Here is a 21617-nt window from a genome sequence, read left to right as displayed (position 1 = left end):
AATTCATTTGAGTGATCCTGCTTTCAAAAACCTAATACTATTCACCTAAAACTATGGGTGTGAATTTTTTACCCGGACCAAAAACACGACATGAACCTAACATAAAATTCGTGGGTTTGGGTTTAGTCTAACGGGTTCGGGTCAACCCAGTCAGGTTGGCGGGTTACCTATTTAATGTACATATTTATTGTAAAAAAACATATATATTTTTTTTGAAGGAAATTGTGTCAGGTTAACCTAACTTGACATGTTTTGACCATATAAATAATGTTACATGTTACCATACGCAATGTTCCCGCCCCTAAAACTTTCAAAAGTTCAATAATGGGTGACATGTGAAAAATTTACCCACCATGGAGGTGGAACTCCAGAGTGTTGTTCGGAACAAACTCATAAACTAACATCCTCTGAAGCCCGGAAGTGCAGTATCCAACCAATGAAACGAGATGTTTATGATGAACACGGCTAATGGTAGCAACCTCAGCCTGAAATTCACTTTCGCCTTGTCCACTTCCAATTTTCAATTGTTTAATGGCAACTACTTCTCCATTTGGAAGGATTCCTTTATGAACATACCCAAAACCACCTTGACCAAGAAGATTGGCTTGTGAGAAGCCATCAGCTGCATTTGCTAACTCTTCATATGTAAATACAGTCTTATTGTTTCCATAAGCCATGTTAGTTGGATTGGGCTTCTCAGAGCCTGCACTGCTTGTTGAATGTGGTTGAGGAACGACTGAAGAACTAAATGAAGATAACTGAAAATTAGATGGCGAATTATTGAACTTTGGAGGCAATCCATTCGTATTTTCCCTTGATGGAGGAACATTATGTTGCCAGTTTTGAGGTGCACCGCCAAGGCCATCTACAAAATGCATAGCAACAAGAAATGTTTACTAATGTAACAATATATCCCATAATTGCAATATGAGACCAAAACTTAAGCAATTTGGTGCAGAAAAAACAAGCACTAACTATTACAATCCAAACGAAAACAAATACGATAGATATGCCTTAAACGAAAACTACTAAAGAAATAAGTAAAAATAGTTCTAGTATGATAACAAATGAGATTCATAGATAGTTGATGTAGCTTTTTTCTTCTGATAGTCTGGAATCATATAAATTAAAAGTTGAATCTACTCATCTAGCATTTCCATATTGACTGTCAAATCAACAACATCAATATCTATAGCCATTAACATACACGAACAAAAACTAATCAAAATCACCAAAAAAACTAACCTTTAAACCCTAACTGATCATCCGCAGCTGCGGCACAACGTCGTGTATTCCGCCTCTTGTACCACACAACAAAAACAGCAACAAACACGAGCACAACCGCACCGCCAATGCCGATTCCAACTTCAAGAGAAACCAATGCAGAGTTATTATTATTATTATTACCGGATCGAGTTTGAACCGGTGATGATGGATCCGGTTCAGAACTTGCATTTGTTGGTGGAAATAGGGGAAAGGATGACGGCGGAGTTGTAACGTTGATTACTGACGGTTGGAGAGGAGACGGTGGAGAGATTTCCTGTGGCGGTGATGACGACATCGGCGGCAGAGATTAAGGATTGTTAGTGGTGGAGAGAATAAAGGAAAAGAAAAAGGAAAAATTCGCTTTTCGAAAGACGCTCTATCACGTGAAGGAGAAAAATAGTGGTGTGAGTGTGGTAGTGTAGAAGCTGTATGGGAACGTGGCTAAACGACATCGCACTGCATTCTAGTCCTTTAGACATGTGTGAGAATATTTTTTAGGGAATTATGAAAATGTCGGTTGACTAAACCACTTTCCAAATTTGTCACCCTCAGGCGTCGGTGGAGAGGGCGCTCCCGAGTCTGGTGCGTCCGCATATGGGATGTCGCCACGTGTAAAAATGAAAGGAGTGGTCAGCGGCTGACGCATCAAAAGTCTGATGCGTCGGCTTGTGGCTTGGCTGACTCTTTGGAGTGGTTTGGCTGACCACTCCAAGTGGGTTGGCTGACCACTCCAAGTGGCTTGGCCTTGGCTGACTCTTCGGAGTGGTTTGGCTGACTCTTTGGAGTGGTCAGCCAACCCACTTGGAGTGGTTAGTCGAACCACTCCGAAGAGTCAGCCAAACCACTCTAAAGAGTTAGCCAAGGCCGCTGACCACTCCTTTCATTTGGACACGTGGTGACATCCCATATGCGGACGCATCAGACTCGGGAGCGCCCTCTCCACCGCCGCGTGAGGGTGACAAATTTGAAAAGTGGTTTGGTTAACCTGACATTTTCATAATTTCCCCATATTTTTTTGGTGGTTTGACTAATGACTAATTCTTATCAGAAAACTCTTGCCCAGACTAGGAATTGACGGATATTTAGTGTTTCACTAAAAAAAATTGGTTAGGTTTTCTTAATTTTATACCCTTTAGTAGGTTATGTATCAGATGAATTATATATGGGTCAGGTTTTTTCAAACTTTGCTTCTAAAGTATGGCAAGACTTAAAAGAAACGTATGATAATATAGATGGGTCTTGATATATTTGGTTTATATCAAAAGATTAACTCATTGAGTCAAAATGGCACATCCGTGTCTGAATATTATCATAAACTTAATACTATGTGGAAATAGTTTGATCAAATGGTTCAACTTCCTTCTTGTACTTATTGGGCTTCAAAAGATTTTGATGACCTCAGTTATGTTAAACTATTTAGCAAACATCATTACATTGAAGGTGAGGAAGCTGTGTCACATGCCAAATGTTCAAAGGTTGTTTTGCTTGGGATTGGGCTTGAACACTTGGATACACAGGCTAGTCCGGGATTTTATCGAAGGGTAAAATTCGTTCTAGTAACATTTATAAACACCCTCTACATCATCAAAGGATACCATGTATACACAACAACCTTGGTTTCGGATGCAAGGCACTGAGGCAAGACATTATCTGCGATACAACTCATGAAAAACCATAAAGCATTCAAGCATCACGACGAGGGTGTCGCAAATATAGGTGGGGGAGGATGTCACAGTGTAACACCCCTAAAAATATCTGATATTTAACATTAATATTTACCTTGATGGTAAATATTATATACATGAATACTATTATAATTTAACTTGGTTAGTTGCTTGTTGATAGATAATAAAACATTGAAAGTGTCCCTTTTTATAATAAACAATACATGAAGAGCTGAAATGGGCAATTAGGAAACTAATTTTAATAAAAAGAAATTAAACCCCAAAACACACACTTGTGTATGTTCAGGGGACGACCAGAGAGAAAGAAAGAAGGAGAAATCCTTCTTTGAACCAAAACCATCAAATTGAAGATCAATAAGGGGCCTAAATTCGTGCATGATTAGAGATTATCATTCATCCATTCATAATTAACACAAGGTATGTTGAAATTTTCGTTTTGAGTTATAATGTGTATATGGAAGAACTTGGTTGATTGAGTTCTTGAGAAATTGTTGTTAGTATGGCCTAAGTAAGGTGTAATATAGACCTATGGCTTTAATCTTAACTGAAATTGTGAAAGTTTTAGCAAGAATCAAGTGTTAGAGTACCATCTTGGTGTATGAGAAAGTGGGTTTTATAAGAAATAAGTAATCTATGAAATTAATCTAGCTTAATTGTGATAGTTGCTATGTAGTGGTCTGATAATTTAACACTAATGTGTTTACAGTTATAACAACCCTCATAAAACACCACTAACACCCCGAAAACGCCCTAAATATACCCCGTATACGCTATAGTAGACTCGTATAACTTAGATTTCATCAAAAAAAAAAAACAAACAAAATCATTATTTTAGGTGGCTCGCGGCCCACGACGAATGAGGCTTAGGTGTGTCGCGGGGCGCGACGGCCTTTATTTGCCGGACACTGCATTGTGACACGTGTCCCCACAACGTGTCAAGTCTATAACTCGTGAACCAACAACCCTAGACCTAGCTACAAGTGTGTGGCGGCCCGCGACGGGCATGGCCCTAGGGCATCGTGGGGCGCGATCGGCTTCGAAAACAACTATAAATAGGGCAGTTCAGCATCAGTTGCAACTCGCTCAGTCTCTCTTCTCTCTCAACTTCTTATAGGTGAAAATTATCCGGTATTATACCCCTAAAAAGCGAAGCTCTACCTCATTGTAAGTATTATAACCCCCGATCACATATTTGTTACCCTACCCGATTGATCTAGGGCTCCGTAACGCATGTTAAGGCTCTGCCTGACTCAGTCGTTGGAGTTCTGTCTCGTTTTGTATGGCTAATGTGATGTGGGTTATCTTACTAACGTGTGTACATTGTTTATTTTTAATAGATAATAACCAGGATAAGCAACAGGAAGATATAGTTTTACCTAAGTCAACAATGTGAGTACATTATCTTTTTCTACCAAACTGTTTTACCAAAACCTCAAATGTTTTCAATTATACTTAACAGTGATTGAGTCTATGTATTATGCAATTGTTGCCGGTATGTGGGGTTTTGTATACACTACTTGTAATCCGTTACTATTGGACGATGAGTTAGCCGATGAAATCACTTGGGTAGAAATCTCTAAATTTAACTAACATAGCTAGCTAAAAGTTATGCCCACAAGGTGTTTGACGAAATGCCTAAAAGAATTATCAGTTATGAATAATGAATGAGAATTGTTAATAAGAACCTATGATTAAAAGTTTGGGCAAGTTTACATGTCATGGAAGTGGATAACAATGTTCTAATAATAAATGGGTTACACTCTTTAGGTAACTCGGGTGAAGCTTCGGGAAGTCAAGCCGGAGCGAACGCACGTTTGAAGGAAAAGCTATAAGGTACGTGGCTTTACGCTTCGTAGGATTTCATTAATAGTTTTGTATTGATATATGTGAATAATGAAGTAATACTCGTGAAATTCGGTTCATTCAAAAGTGATGGATTTCAGAAGAATGAACCGGATGGATGAATACGAGTAACGACACGTTTGGTTTGTTTAAAGTGATGGATTTCACATAAACATCCAAATGGGTCAAAATAAAGAGTTATGATGAGTTTGGTTTGTTTACATTGATGGATTTCACATAAACACCCAAACGGGTCAAAATAAAGAGTTACGATGAGTTTGGCTTGTTTAAAGTGATAGCTTTCACATAAACAACCAAATGGGTCAAAATAATGAATTAATAATAATAAGTTTGGTTTGTTCCAAATGATTGATTTCATACGAACAACCAAACGGATCAAAACAAAGTTATAACGCATACCAGAATAGGTGCGTGAGTAATAACTTCGGTAATAACCTGGTTGATGGGTTAAATTACGAAGGCAAGCGTAAACCGAGTAACGGGAACGCAGACTATAAATGGATGGACTCGAATAATGGGTCATAAACGAAAGATTTTGAATTCTTGAAAAAGAATTCGAACTAATTAAGTTCGGCCATTGAAAGGTTGAAAGGGTCAAATAGGTTTAAACGCAAACCGGGTAACGGATGTGCGTAACGCAAGGATAATAACCCGGGTAATTGGGGTTTAGTCATAAGATATTGTGGTTCTTGCAAAAAGAATGTAAATTCATAGGTTTGTTTGCTTAAACATGCAAACGGGTCAAATATTTAATTATATAAATTTAGAACCGATAGCGAAAAACGTAAACTTATAGATCTGGATCATAGGTTTACATATTAAGAATGTGGGTAAATGTTTTACGAACACGTAGAAATGAATTTCGTGTGAGACGGATAAGTATTCGGAAAGTTACGGGATTTTTAGTAAAAAAAGGGCAAAAGAAGAATAAAATGCAGTAAGAGGGTGCCGTAACCTACGGCTCTCTGCCATAGGCTACGACAGAGGTTAACTGCTGTTTTCTTTATTTCGTGTGCCGTAGGCTATGGCATACATGTCGTAGCTTACGGCGGGCTTCCTTTAATTCTTTTTGTTTGATGATTTTGATGAACATGAGTATTTAAGTTATGTTTTATTCATCTTATAACTAACGTGTGAGATGGTTTTTGCATATAGGTGATAACTATAATGTTTTGGATGAAGATCAAGCATAATGAAGAACCGAACACAACCGAAGTTAAAGCTTCCGCTTTTGTTTAGCTACTTTATAAACCAAACAACGTTAATGGATAAGTTATGACGAACTAATGTTCGCGATAAAGGAGAAATGTTAAGATGAGACCTCCATGGTGAAAGCCATGAAACAAGTCAAAATGGGTAGAATTAGTTATATTATAATTTGATAATAAACAAAGAATCATAGAAATAGGACCCCATGGTGTTAACCATAACGGGTCAAGGGAACGAAATAGCGAATAACCATATATTGGTTATAAACATGATAAATTTTTGAAACGGGATTCTATGGTGCGAACCGTAACTGGTCAAACGAATAAAAATGAGTTCTTGATGGTGCAAACCAAAATGGGTCGAGCAAGTGAAGTGGTGAATAATCATACATCGGTTATTAATATAAAAAAAATATTATAAACGGAACCCTATGTAGCGGACCATAGCGGGCCAAACGAAATAAACTATAATTAAATATCCTTTTTACAGTAAACAATGTTTGGTTATACCGATATGTGCAAGGGTGAGCCAAGAAATAGGTCAAATGGTGATGTTATCACCATTTGAAAATAATATTTAATATTTCGTTTGTTAAGTTTCATGATTACAAGCATGATTTGTGGGCATGCATTGCCACGAGTTAGTATATCGAATTGCAAAGCACTGCTAACGGGTCAATACTTCAACTCGCGTCAGGTACGTGTCCGATGAGAGTTAATCTAGTCATGGGTGGACATTGGATTACCTAAAGTGAGGTATATCTAATAATCTTAATCGGTGATATAATGTTTTTTTTAGAAACACAATAAATTTTAAATATAATATAGGTTAAAAGTGCTCACTTGGTCAAAACAAGCTTTTAAATGTCCTTCGTGGTTAAAAGGACTAAAATTGACCAAAACGCCCTCAAATGAAAAATTGGGCAAACGATCCTTAAAGGTAGATTAATAATGAGTTTTATAATAAGTTAGACCTTTCCGAGGAGTAAGCCTTTTTGGCTTAATGTCTCCTAATGGGTCATTGTCTTAAATTATAAAACCGGAGGATAAAATCAGAAAAAATAATGATTTTCCTATAACAAACAACCACAAGTAAAGTTGTGGTACAAGCAAGTAGAAGTCTCAGTGTTGAAATAGGAGGTATAGAGAGAATGGATGAGATTTGAGCTTAGTGCTCAAATCTTGAAACGGGTCAAATAATTTTGCGCATAAACTGCGAACCGATAGCGTAGAACGTAAGAGTAATGAATCCGGGTCATGGATTATGGGTTAAAATGTGAGAAATTGTGTTTCGGTTATTTAAAAACAAGTTTCAAGCGAAACGGATAAGTATACAAGAAATTACGGAGATTTTCGTAAAAAGAACTAAAAGGGAAAAATTCTGGTCTGATGTCACGCAAGGTTGCACCCCCCTGGCACAAGGTTGCGCCTCTGACTGATGTCATATGTATTGCGTCAGAACTGACACAAGATTGCGCTAGAATGTTTTCTTCTTGCGCCTGGTTCTTTCTTTTTTTTTTCGCAATCTTCAACTCCAAACTTGTGTGAAGGCTATCTAACTACGTTATATGCATTATGTAACTAACGTTTGAGATGATATTGGATATTTAGGTGATTGCTATGATGTTATGGATGAATATCAAGTTTAACGAAGAACCGAACACAGTCAAGATCAAGCTTCCGCTTTTTGTTTAGTCGTTTTCGAAATAAAACAACGACAACATGTTGAAATCTTCAAATTTTTATAAAGTTTTTATGAAGCTCGAAATTACGAAGGAACATGTATTTGCATTATTATTATTATCATTGTTATTATTATTGTTGTTATTATTATTGTTATTATTATTATTATTATTATTATTATTATAAATGCAAATTTCTTTCTTAAACCTGTGTTTACATAGGATGGGTCTTAAAATTCAACATGTTAAATACAATGTTCTGTATTTTTTTTTAATATTCCTTATTAAACCTCGCAGTAATAATATAATGTAAAGAATTAAGCAAATAAATGAATAATGATCATTTTGGTCCTTTAATTTTTGAACCTATCACAAGATTCTAGCCTAAGTAAGCTTTATATCATTATCAATGTATCATTAACCTAAGTAGCCTTATATCATTATCAACGTAGAGCCAGAAGATATTTTACGTTTTGTAACATCATATATAGTCTCAATTAGGGGCGGACCCACATAAGATGGGTCGGGGTCCACGGACCCCAATGTTTTCTAAAAAATTAGTAGAATCGGTATGTTAATTTTTATAAGGACCCCATAAAAATAATTAATTGAACCCCATAACATCAAAAGGAAGGTTGGTGTGGTGGTAAATTCCTTCTCTCCAAACAGGTCTTAGGTTCGACCCTTTTGAATAATTCTAGAAGGATTAATTGCTGCCACCATGGCTGATCATTCTTGGGAATAACATACCAATATTATTTAATCCTTATTAATGTAAATAATGTATATTAACATAGTAATATTATTGCATCGTCCACTATAAAAAAATGCAAATACAAGAGTTTGGTGAAAGTTTTAGTGAGGTAACAACCGAATTACTTACGTGTAGTAACTTGAGCTTGGATGATAATTTTGTGCTGGCCTATGTTTAAAAGATTTATGGTTGGCTGAGTTATATCCGTTTGATTTTCGTAGGAATAACTTTAAATATTTGTAATGTTTTTTTTTTCATGTCAATGCCATCTTTTGTTTACTGTTTGTTTTCTAACAAGTAATGATCATATATGGTTTTATATGATCATTGTATTTTGTTAAGTTTCTCGCCCCGCCCCGACCTGAACGACAACTGACCCGAAAATTCTAACGTTTAGTTGTAAAAAATCTTAACACCGAAAATGGGACCCCGGTAAAAAAAAATCCTGGGTCCGCCACTAGTCTCAATTTGATAAGGCCATGTGTAGTAGAAAGGGAAGATAATGCCTTTACTTTTGGGCGTTTTGCGTTATGTGGCGGTTCAGTCTGGATGTGGGTATTATGGGGCATTATCTTAAGACGGGTGTAGTGGTATAATGCCCTAACCTATCATTACCCAATTATTATTTTTTTTCAAATTAAAACTATTAATATTTTATTAATTAAATAAAAATTACATAAATAATAAAACACAAACACATAATATTACTCGTCTTAATTTTCGTCTTCGCTTTCGCCATTCTCGTTACCTTCGTTTTCCTCGTCATTCGCTTCTTCCTCACCCTCGTTTGGAACATACCGAACTGACCATCTTTCGCCATTCTCGTCATCTTCGTCACCCTCATCCGCTAGAAACTCTTTGTAATAAAAATTTGCGACGGACGACGAAGAAGTGGCGGAATTCATTTTTTTTATAGAAATGGTTTGTAGTTTGAGGTTGTATGTGTAGGTTTTTTATTTTGGTTTGTATAAAATGTGGTGTAAGGTAAGTATATATATAAAGAAACGGGATCAGGAGAAAACGCCCTAAAGTATGAGAACGGTGAGAACGCATCCTGATAGAACACGTGGCGCGGGATATAATCAGGGTCAAAGGGGCTTTTTTGTCTTTTTAATCTTCTTTTTTCCCAATTTCGTGTGTCACAATGCTGCTTCATTTTTGGCGTCTAAGATTATTTTTGTGTTAATTAGATTCAATAACTACCTGGCGTTTTACTGTTTTTTTTTTGTTGGATCTGTCTCGTTGAATTAATTGTTTTTGTGTCACAAAGATAATTTTTTTGGTGTTATGGCATTCCCAGGTGAATTAATCTCATATATGTTATAACGGTAAATTTTTGACGTTCGTGGCGTTGTTAATAATTCATTACCATTCATTAATATTTCATAAGGTTACAATAAGACGAAATCAAAACAAACTAATAGTCTTCTGTGTATGGGATTACATCAGAGATGTACCCGTCGCTTTGTTCATCACTTTCTTCAGATTCATTATCATCATATTTTGCATTGGCGTATAACGCCATCATCTCGTCTCTTCTTTGCTGTAGCCTATACTTAAATATCATTACAACATTGGATCTTGCATCGTTCGAAGGTGCTAAATCACAGAGTCGTTCAAGAAGATGTAGCCTTTCTGTCTTCAACATTTCCTCTATCAGCAATGAATATTCCACCCCGTGTCAATAAGCCACTTTAACCGTTCCTGCTTCTTCATGCACCACCCAACTGCTAACTGTTGATAAAGGAGTATCGTCAATATCATCATCATCATCATCATCATCGTCGTCGTCGTCATCATCTTTTGCTGGAATTTTTCTCTCCAATCTTCTTATTATCTTTCAAGTTCTTTCACAATCGTTGGCCATTGGAACCCCAAGGACCAGAATATCCCTCTGAACCCCAAGGGCCAGAATATCCCTCTGAACCCCTTCATCCATATTAAGTATGGCCTTGATTGTCTTGACCTTCACACTTCTCCTATTAGAGAACTTTAGGGTGAAACGTCTCTCCGACCTCTCAAACCTCATAAAATAACCTTAGCCATTTTTTTAAGTTGTATGGCGTTTTAGACAATGTGTGGCGTTTTAGATAATGTGTGGCGTTTTAGATAATGTGTGGAGTGTTAAGTTGTGTTTACATGTTATACTTTTATAATGACTTTTTTTCCGCCATGTAGGATGCAGTCCTATAAAGTGATAGGTAATTATGGCATTTTGAAAAGATAAATAAATTCAATTCCCCATGGAGTAACTTTTAATATAATAAATGTTAGTAATAAAGTTTCCGTCGCTTCAGTTTACTGTTTGTAGTTACTGTTTGTTCCACTTTATCTGTTTATGGCTGTTAGACGTCCCGTCTTTTTGAGATTTTGGCGTTTTGTATTTTTAATGGCGTTTAGATAAAGATGACACTTTGTTCTATTCTCTTGCACATTGTTTTATACTCTCTTTTGAGTTTTTAATAATACTTGTCCAAAGTAATTTTATTATAGTTTGGGAGTTTGGGCGTTTTATGGCATGATGACGTTTCACAAGCATTTGTCCATATGGCGTTTTATTATATATATTTTTTTTGAGAATTAATGTATTTTTTCTTAGCTGAAAATTACATAACAAACAACAGAAAAAGAAAATTAAAAAAAATAGAAGCAATTTATCTTCCAAATCTTCACTGTCATCAATCTCTTTCTTCTTTTGAAACTACAAGAACTGTCACAAATAAATGGCGTTTTGGTTTTGGTGTGGTTTTTTGTTGTTCGTCTGTTAAAGTGGCTTTGTGGATATTGGAGACATAGATCGACGCCGTGTGGGTGGATGCTATTTGTCCGTCATCTTCATTATCATCATGGAGTCCAAAATAGCATTTACACTGGGATCGGTCTTTTCTCCTCATCCAAACCTTCTTCAAGAACAAAGAAGACAAAATGACATATGGGTGTCATCAGTCTCTTTTTCTTGAAAATTGTCCATCTCATGCAACAAAATCTTACTCCCCTCACCTAACAAACCATTCAGCGAATGTTCATGCAGAACAATACTGAATATCCAAGAAACGATGTTTGCCATCGTTGATTTTCTTAACTTTTTGACGTTTTACAGTGAGCGGTATTTAGGAAACATGGTGTTTTGTTTTTTTTGGTGTGATCAATGTAAGGTGCTGAGACGTTTCTCTTTATAGGATGTTTTTGGCGCGTAGTTTAGGCGGGATATTATTATAACAATAAATGCAATTAATAAAGTATCCAGTTTTGCTCAACTTTATCTGTTAAGTCTGTAACACGTCCCATCTTTCAAGCTTGGCGTTTATATTTTATGGCGTTTTTGTAGGCCAAGACCTTAACTAAAACACAGAAAAAACTACGCAGTAATAAAATTGGCGTTTTGTATTTACTTGGCGTTTTATATTTTAATGGTGTTTTATGTATGAAAGGATGTTTACCCTTTTTACCCTTAATGAAGCACGTTCTAGTAATAAAATTGATGTTATTTACGATAACGCCACCGCGCCAATCTAGTCCATAAATTGTTTTGATATGACAATCCATAACCGTTCTCACCGTTCTCACACTTTTCACCGTTTTCCCTAAATCCTGACCCTATATATACAAGTGAAATAAAAAAAATGTAGCCGTTATTTTGGACTGTTGGCAACGGTCTTATTGGCCAAAGAAAAAGTTGAAGGCGTTTAAAAAAGCACGCTCCAGCATTTTTTTTGAAAAAAAAAAAAACCCCCGGGGGCGGTTACCAGGCGTGTTTGGGCTTTTTTTGGAAAAAAAAAACGTCAAAAAACCTCACTACGGGTGGTCAAAAGAATTTGTTTTAACTTGGCCAACTTGCCGAACCCACTTGTGCCGACGTGATTGCAGTTTTGTAACCATCGATATGAAAAGTTAAAAAATTCAGCTTTGACACATTACCAAATTTATAACATGCGCACACTTAATTATTATTAAGAGTTAATTGCTAAAATCGTCCCTGAGGTTTGGACAGGTTTGCTATTTTCGTTCAAAATGACACTTTTGTACCAAATTGCCCCCAATGTTTGTAACTCTTTGCCATATTCATCCAAACCACTAATTTAGTTTATTTTTTCTGTTAAGTTGAGGATATTTGGATGAAACTGACAAATATAAAACCACAAGGACGATTTTGGCAATTTACTCAAACTCTTTTATATTTATTTTATTTAATTAATTTTGTTACATATATAATAAAAAAGAATATACATGCAATTTTTATATGAAAAAAATAATAGCTTTGTCACTTAATTTTTATAAATTTTCATCCAACCACTAGCTAAGTTAATTTTTCTATTAAGGCGAAGGATGTTTATAAACTAAGACAGAAATTAATTTCTAATTTTTTATATAGATCAATTTTATAAAAATAAAATCTACTTAAACCTCTAAATTTTATAAAACTAAAATGCTGGTGACCTTATTTAAAAAGGTCAAATAAAAAAATCTTATCATATGTACCAAGTTTGTAATTCATCTTCTACTCTTTTAAATGCGCTCCTAAGGAAAAACACAAACCTTAAAATTACCCACCAAATTGTAATTATAATGCTATGAACCAAAAGTTTCTTTACTCAAGCCATTCAGAATAGGTATTAGTTAGTTACACTCATAATCTTAATTAAATAAATATTTTATTTCTACCAACATATTTCATAGGTGCTCAACACATTTAAAAAATATGTAACGTTTTACAATTTTTTTCTATCTCTACAACTGATAAATACTAAAAGTTGTAATCGATTGTTATGTGTTGCACACCAATGACGTTTTCTCTTTATAAAACTGATTTATATATAAAGAAGCTGTAAATTAATTTCTGTTTTAAATTTATAAAATTTAAATAAACTGAGTTAGTGATTTGGATGAAAATTTATAAAAATTATGTGACAAAACTATTAATTATTTTTCTAAAAACTCCATATATATTCTTTTTTATTATATATGTAACAAAAATAATTAAATAAAATAAATTAAAAAGGGTTTAAGTAAATTGCCAAAATCATCCCTGTGGTTTTATATTTGACAGTTTCATATCCAATATCCTCAACTTAACAGAAAAAATAAACTAAGTTAGTGATTTGGATGAAAATGGCAAAAAGTTACAAACGTTAGGGGCAATTTGGTACAAAAGTGTCATTTTAGACGAAAATGGCAAACGTGCCCAAACCTCAGGGACGATTTTAGGAATTAACTCTATTATTAATTATAACTGTGGATCTCCAGCCCGCCAAACATACCGGATAAATATGTCTTCATATCTACACCTAATGTTGTCATCGTGTGTACAATATACACAATAAAACTGAAGTTATATATTCATTGTTTTATTATTGACTTTTGGTTTTCAGGCATGGAGGGTTTACCGGCAGATTGCATAATTGACATATTGTCCCAAGGGTCACCGCGCGATGCTTGTAGGTCCGCGGTGGTGGCTTCGGTGTTTAGAGCGGCTGCAGAGTCGGACGTGTTGTGGGATAGGTTCTTACCACCTGATCACGAAGAAATCATATCGGAAAGTGTGTCTCCGTTGAAGTATAAATCTAAAAAGGAGCTTTTCTTTAAGCTTTCTAGTCCACTTTTTATTGATCATGGCCTCAAGGTATTTAAAGATATATTTATCAAGAATAAGTTGATCTTAAGATTTAATATTTTGTATTTTTTGTTATTTAGTTTGGCGGTTTGTTATTTTTGCTACATTTGTATATTAGGCATTCTTTATAGACAAAGCGACGGGTAAAAAGTGTTACAAGCTAAGTGCAAGAAAGCTTTACATTGCTTGGTCAGCCAATCCTCTCTTTTGGTGTTGGAAACCTGTTATCGAATCAAGGTCGGTCTATATTATATATTTGCATAGGGATGCATTCGATACGTAATAAGTTTTTAAATAGAATCATGTAGAAATTGTATAAGTACTTATACGTAGTGATGGTCAGATATAATGTGAGGGAGAAGAAAACGATGGATACATGTTTTTTGTGGTTTCACATTTCTATACCTAAAATTGGTTATGTATCGGACATATCTCTTAACAGATTTGCAGAAGTTGTAGAGCTTAGAATGACAAGTTGGCTTGAAATAGAAGGAAAAATCGACACCCGCATTTTGTCACCAAACACAATGTATAGAGCATATCTGATTGTTAAAGTTGCTCATCATCGTGCCTATGGTTTAGATGTTGTACCATGTGAGGTTTTGGTTGAAGTTGGTGAATTTTGTTCGCGAGGGACAGTAACATTGTCCCACAATGCATGTGTGAAACAATCATTAGAGCGTGTTTGTGGTGAAAACAAGGTTGAAGAAGGTTCAAGATCAAAATTTGAAGACAATGTTGCTAGGGTTGGTTTGGAGAGAAAGGATGGATGGTTGGAGATAGAATTGGGTGAGTTTTACAACCAAGGAATGTGTGAGAAGGAGGTTAAAATGAGCTTAAGAGAAATCAATGGTGTTCATTTGAAAGGAGGGCTTGTTGTAGAATCACTTGAAATCAGGCCCACCTAGTCATGATCAATTGATCATGATTAACAACATTCATTATAAAAAAAAAATAATAAATAAAAAAAAAAAAAAAAAAAAAAAAACAATTTGTAACTTTTTGTGTATTTTACATTTTTGTGTGGTTGGGTTTTCTAAACCATACATACACTCAATATTTTAAATTCAGTTTGGAAAAGCTTAATGTCAAATATAAGTTAATTAGCATGGTAATGGTAATATCATTAATGTTATAATAATCAATATTGTTGATAAATACAAGTTCATTTTCCTTTTTTTTTTCTAGGTTAGGTTAGAAGCTAGCATCCTACTACAACTCTTCAAATTAGGCAAAGAAAAAGAAAAGGGGGGAATTGTGAATAAATATATGTTTTCATCGATTGTTTGTATAAATTCAAGTTGCTATATATTTTGACGTTGCCGTATACATTTTGACGCCGTAACACATAGCGGATAAAATTACTAGTTGTGAAAATGAGTGTATCGGTATAGGGCTTCTTGTTAAAGGTAAAAGGTGGATCAGTTCAAACATGGGCCAAAATTTTGGATCCGCCTAAATATTGGGTTGAGGCCGGGGAAAGAAATAGCAAATGATGATAAAATAACTTAAAATAATATTTTTAACGAATATACTAATAATTTTAGTTAGTCTATTGATTAATAACTTAAAATAATATATTTAACGAATATACTAATAACATTTTTAGCCTATTGATTAATTAACTTATCATTATTTATAACAGTATCCCATATATTATCACTATATGATTCAATCCCTAACTCTATTATTTCATTACTACTTATTTTATAGAGTAAAATGTCATTTTCGTCCCTAAGGTTTGGTCAATTTTGTGACTTTCGTTCAAATGTTTGTTTTTCTGCACCTAGATCCAAAATGTTTGAAATCTTGCTATTTTCCCCCCGCTTGTTAATTATATCCATTTTCTCCGTTAAGTTAGGGGTATTTTAGGTTTTTTTTTTTTTTTGTTAACTTAAAGGACAATTCGATCTTTTTCAGGAAAAAAAAGATATTACGTTGCAGCTAGAAAGATGAACAAGCGTATTACATGTATTACACGAAACATGTTACTAGTTTTTAAATGTTGTATTCAAGAATTATTATACAACGATATGGCGATATGTAATAATTTGAATTATTAAAGTTCTAAGTTCTTATATGTGAGAGTGATGGTTGAGTGATACGAACTGCTCTTTAAGTAAATTTTATTACATAAACTTGTGTCATCAATTATCCAACTTATTCATTGCATAATTAACTAATAACTATCCTTTTGTATATATTTACTGTGTTCTTCACCTCTTGTAATTGTGACTGATATTTTTAACTGCGATCCGGAATCACTGACAACCAACTTATTTGGGAATCTTGCCCAACCTATCAAAACTCGCCATGTCAAAAAACTTAAAAATTATCTTTTAGCCACAAAACACTGGCGGTGCCTTACCCTTGTTATAAACTTTTTTTTATTATTTTTAAAGTCAAATATCTCAACCAATCAAAACCCACCAGCTAATCCGAAGATCAACATATGCATTGAACAACAACATTTGATAGCGGGTAACTTTTGTGACAAAACCAACCCGTCTAATCTGCATAGATGACGACGGTGTTCTGGTGCCTCGTCGAACCCGGGAGGGGTACCCGTATGGGTGCCCCGACTCCCCTTAAAAACATAGATTATCGTTATCCTTGGTATATGTTCTAGAAAAGCCAAAGATGCGCGTGGCAACTAAGCCAAAAACACATGTGGCAAGTAACGGTGTCATCCTTCCCAATGATTTTGTCTGCTTTGTTTTTCATCAATGATGTATACATAGGATTTTTATTTTGGTCCTATTTAATTTTATCAGTTTACACTATTCATTTAACAGAGACATGCACTTATTGAAAGGAAGAGTTTAGATTTAAATTTATAGATGTAAATGTGTCATATTCATTTGTCAAAAGAAACTTTAATTTTATCATATAAATTATTATTAAACAAGACTTCACCAAGTATATATATTGTTGAAGCATGATAGGTCTCTTTATCAAATTTATGGAATTTAAAACCATGTAAAATATGTTTAAATATAAAGAGAAAAATGCCCGGATAGTCTCTGTGGTTTTGTCTTTTTTCACCTATAGTCCCTAACTTTCTAAAACTACCTGAATAGTCCCCAAGTTTTCATTTTTTGTTCCCGGATAGTCCCTGGGTCTACCTTCAGTTACTTTTCTCTGTTAAAATGATGTGAAATGACAAAAATACCATTTCCTTAAAAGGCCAAACCATAGGGACTATCCGGGCATCTTATTCATTTTTATTTATAAAACCCCACCACCACACTTCATCTTCAACCTCCACCCACCATCACCCTCCTCCACCCTCCACCATCAACCCGAGCCGGAACCGAACCGAGTTGCACCAAGACCTAAACTGAACCGAATCACCACTCGAGCCGGAGTCACCACCACTGCAACGAATCGAACAAAAATGACTAAAATGAAACTGACCGGAGACTGAACCGAGTAAACTCAAAACTAAAACCTGAACCAAGACTAACCTGCACCGGAATCATTTGTCAGAAACTGAACCGAGACTCGAACTGGAACCGAACATTGAATCTGATCCGAGTAGAAACTGAACCTAGTATCAAACCGAGACACGAGCCGAGACTCCAAACCTGGACCGAGGAAACCCTGAGTTGAACTAGATGAAACCAAAACTTGAAGCCCGTATGAACCAAAGCCGCCGCGAGCGGCGCTGCTGTTGCCGGAACGCCACCACCGTCTACCATCGTCGTCTCCATCGACCACCACTATCGACACCACCTGTAAATCACGTAAGGAACCAGAAAAGGGGTGGATCCAAAAGGATCTAATGAAAAACGAGATGAAGAAGATGACGAGTTCAGATGTTACCGGAGTGAACCTGTTGAAACGCTGCTGCCGGAGCTGAAAGTGTCATCCCCGCAGCTTGAATCGGAAAACCGATGCTGAAAAAGGTCTCGGGAGGTGCGGTTTAAGGGGGGTACACCTTGGTTCCACCATGAAAAACGGCCGGAAAACCCTGGTTCCACCGTGAGTCGCCGGACTTTCGCCGGAATTGGAGAGGGAGAGAGAGAGGGTGATGGTGGAGGGTGGAGGAGGGTGATGGTGGGTGGAGGTTGAAGATGAAGTGTGGTAGTGGGGTTTTATAAATAAAAAGAGAAAAATGCCCGGATAGTCCCTGTGGTTTGGCCTTTTAAGAAAAGGGTATTTTTGTCATTTCACATCATTTTAACAGAGAAAAGTAACTGAAGTTAGACACAGGGACTATCCGGGAACAAAAAATGAAAACTTGGGGACTAATTCAGGTAGTTTTAGAAAGTTGGGGACTATAGGTGAAAAAAGGCGAAACCACAGGGACTATCCGGGCATTTTTCTCAAATATAAATTTAAATATTGAATTGAAAATTGTTTATTAAATAGAATTTAGTAATAAGTAATTAGTGTAAAAGTGAGACATGTTGAAAATGTGTAAGGTACAATTGTAAAGTCGTGCCCATTGATGTGATTTGTTCTTAAAGAAATATTGAAAAACTAACTTGACAGTTACGCCATGTGTTATATCTGGTAGAATAATAAATGATTAATAATAAATAAATAACTATCAAGGAAACGATGCATAACATAATAAATAGGAAAATTGGTATTTAATAAACCAATCTTTAACCAGTTGGTAAATAATAATCTAACCTACAGAATTGATATATAATAATTCTACCTATCAACATGTTGGTATTCAATGAACTTCTGTTAATTTTTTTTAACTAAAGTTAGTTTTTAAGTTTTATTTATTACACAAACAGTCCCTGTAGTTATAAGTTACTAGTTTTAAGTTTTATTTATTACACAAACAGTCCCTGTAGTTATAAAAAAATCATAAAAATCCTAAAAAAACGTAGAAATTCTAAACAGAAAAAAATCTTAAAAAATCAAAAAAATTATAAAAAATCTAAAAAATCTAAAAAATAAAAAAAATGCCAAAAAAATTCTAAAAAATCAAAAAAATTCTAAAAAATCAAAAAAATCATAAAAATTCTAAAAAATCTAAAAAAATCATAAAACTCTAAAAAATCAAAAAAATTCTAAAAAATCATAAAAATCCTAAAAAAAAATCATAAAAATTCTAAAAGACTTGTGAACCCTAATCCCCCTTTTAGAATCAGCCGTTTCCACTACTTCTCTATGTTTCCCTCCTAAACCAAAAAAAAAAAAAAAACTAATCTCCTCAAAACCTTTAATCTGAGCTTTATCTTCAAGACTCAAACCACAGATCACCACACACACTTCAAACTCCTGCACCCTCTTTCCTCTCCATTGCCGGCGACCGGCGAATCAGTGGTGCCGGCGCCGTTACGGTGGTGTCGGCCACCATGTGACAATCCGGGGAAAATCTGCATCAATCTTGATTTATCACTTCACTGCACTATGCGTACTCGTCAAATTTCGGGACGAAATTTCTTTCAAGTTGGGGATGATGTGACAACCCGGACTTCCAAGGTCAATGTCTCTCAGTCACGTGTTCCTGCATCTTGTTAATTCTCTTTCATAACCCCCCCCCCCTTCGATAATAAAACTTGTAAACACTTACGACTGTAATGTAATTGCTTAACGGAGACTGTAATGTAATTGCTTAACGTTTAACGTGATTGTATATGTCCACTTGTGTTTAATTGTTAACTACAAGAAATCGTCAAAACGTTTTATGTGTCGAATAGTTAATCTAGGGAACAAATATAACTTGGGCCGTTTGTTTAGCACACAACTAATTAGGCTTGAGGCTGCCCACCCTTTTTGGCCCACACACACACACCTTCTTTGCATTCTCGGCCCATGCTACCCGAAGCCCAACCTGAACCGCCTACCTCTTATTTGAAGCACGTTTGTGCATGTATGTATTCATTATTTCAAAAAGAATTCAAGTCAGCAAACCCTAAGCACATTCTCTTAGACAATCCTTGTTAACCCTAGCCTCATGCAAATAGCGACTGTTGCCCTTCCCCCATCGTCCCTTCACAGCAGCAGCCATCAATGGAACATCTGGTCGCACCCTATTCACGGCCGTAACATGGCATGACCTGCCGAAGGAATAAAGGCGACGCCGGAAGCACTTGAAGCCATCCTCCTCCCGACTCGGCTCTCTCTCTTTCTCACGGACACTTGGTTAGTATAATCGGCACCGAATTAACTCCCGCTTTATGCGTATCCTGGCTTCGTGATTTGATATTGTGTGGTGTTGATATATATGGATGATAATATTAACGAATTATTGATCGGTAAATCGGGTTGCGTATCATGCTAATGATTTGTATTATTATGTATGATGGTAGGGATATAGATGCATGATAGTGTAATCATGAAATTCATTGTGTAATACATGATGGTTGTATTAAAAGCTGTGCATGACATGATCGATTAATTAATGCCATAGGTTGTGGTTTAAGTCTTGGTGGGATATTATGTGTATTTTTGTGATAATGGATAATACTAGTAATCGGTTTGATCAGATAAGTTAGAATAGTTGAAGTATTAATTATGACATATAATTGAAACATGATTCTTTGGCCGAATAGAAGTGGGTTCGATGGATGATATGTCAATTGAATTGATTTGAAATATGAATCTGGGATCAAAGGGTAGAGGTTGTAATTATGGTTGTGATTCAGTAAGGGTTAACAAGATGTGGGTTGGGCCGCACAAAATGGTTGAACGCACACATGTGGGCTAGTTTATTAAATCTGGGCCACACACCAATGAACTTAACTTGGGCTGCTTCACACGTAAAGCAAATAAATTAGAAGGTGGGCCGCCACACATATGATGCGGATGGGCTGCGGGAATTAAATAACTGGGCGTGGGTCTCGCATGTTGGGTTTACGGGCTACGAGTAGTACATGAACTTGCACATTCTTGTATGTTTGAAGTGTGGTGTTACTTGAATGTTGGATATGTGTTAGGCAAGGTATAACTCTATATGTGTAGTACTTAGTATGCGAATATACTTTAAATGATGGAATTCGTGTATGTTTGAAGTGTCATATTATGTCTATTGATGAAGGTATACTACGTGAGTAAATGTGTACAACGTATAAGTAAACTTGAAACTGATTATTATTGGTACTCGTGCTAGGACGTTTGATCCACTGATAAACGGGTAGTTAGTCTTACCGAGCAAACCTAAGGTGAGTTCATCTCTCTTGAGCATGCGTCCCGGTGGTTGGGACAGTCAGTGGGTATTCCTGGGAGGGACAAGTCTTTTGGGTAAAAACGGGAATGTTGGATAATATACTCTTCCTATCACCTTTAAAGTCCCTCCGTGTTGTTTGGTTACCAGGAAGGTAACATGGTATTAGTTAGTAGCGCTACTTAGGTTTGGCAACCTCACCCCGTATCTGGGAGGACGGGTGTTGAACTAATGACCTGGTCATGACCAATGCTTTGATAGGAGCATTGGAGAAAGGGCAAAATAATCAGAAGCCGTCTTGTATTGGGATATTATCAACATTGTTTTCAACATTACTTTCGGAATTAACTTCAATGGATTAATTAAACACTTGGTAACCAACGTTTTTTTAAAACTATGAACTCACCAGCGTTGTC

The 21617-nt window shown here is 35.7% G+C and overlaps 2 protein-coding genes across 2 annotated transcripts; one reads left to right on the top strand and one right to left on the bottom strand.

Moving 5' to 3' along the window:
* Positions 1-344: 344 nt before the first annotated feature.
* On the bottom strand, positions 345-1561 carry LOC110893205 (proline-rich receptor-like protein kinase PERK1). The gene is made up of 2 exons (XM_022140321.1): positions 1246-1561; positions 345-865 (listed from the first exon to the last, which is right to left on the bottom strand). Exons 1-2 carry the CDS (start codon positions 1559-1561, stop codon positions 345-347), a joined length of 837 nt encoding a protein of 278 aa, XP_021996013.1.
* A 12268-nt stretch (positions 1562-13829) lies between these two features.
* On the top strand, positions 13830-14977 carry LOC110895472 (F-box protein PP2-B15-like). Its single transcript, XM_022142793.2, has 3 exons — positions 13830-14078; positions 14188-14306; positions 14512-14977. The coding sequence occupies exons 1-3, from the start codon at positions 13830-13832 to the stop codon at positions 14975-14977; spliced, it is 834 nt and encodes a 277-aa protein (XP_021998485.1).
* Positions 14978-21617: the final 6640 nt, after the last annotated feature.

The sequence above is a fragment of the Helianthus annuus genome, chromosome 10 (genome assembly GCF_002127325.2).
Source record: "Helianthus annuus cultivar XRQ/B chromosome 10, HanXRQr2.0-SUNRISE, whole genome shotgun sequence".
In the NCBI taxonomy this organism is placed as follows: domain Eukaryota; kingdom Viridiplantae; phylum Streptophyta; class Magnoliopsida; order Asterales; family Asteraceae; genus Helianthus; species Helianthus annuus.
Note: the sequence above shows the minus strand (reverse complement) of the source record. Positions and strands in the feature narration are given on the sequence as shown.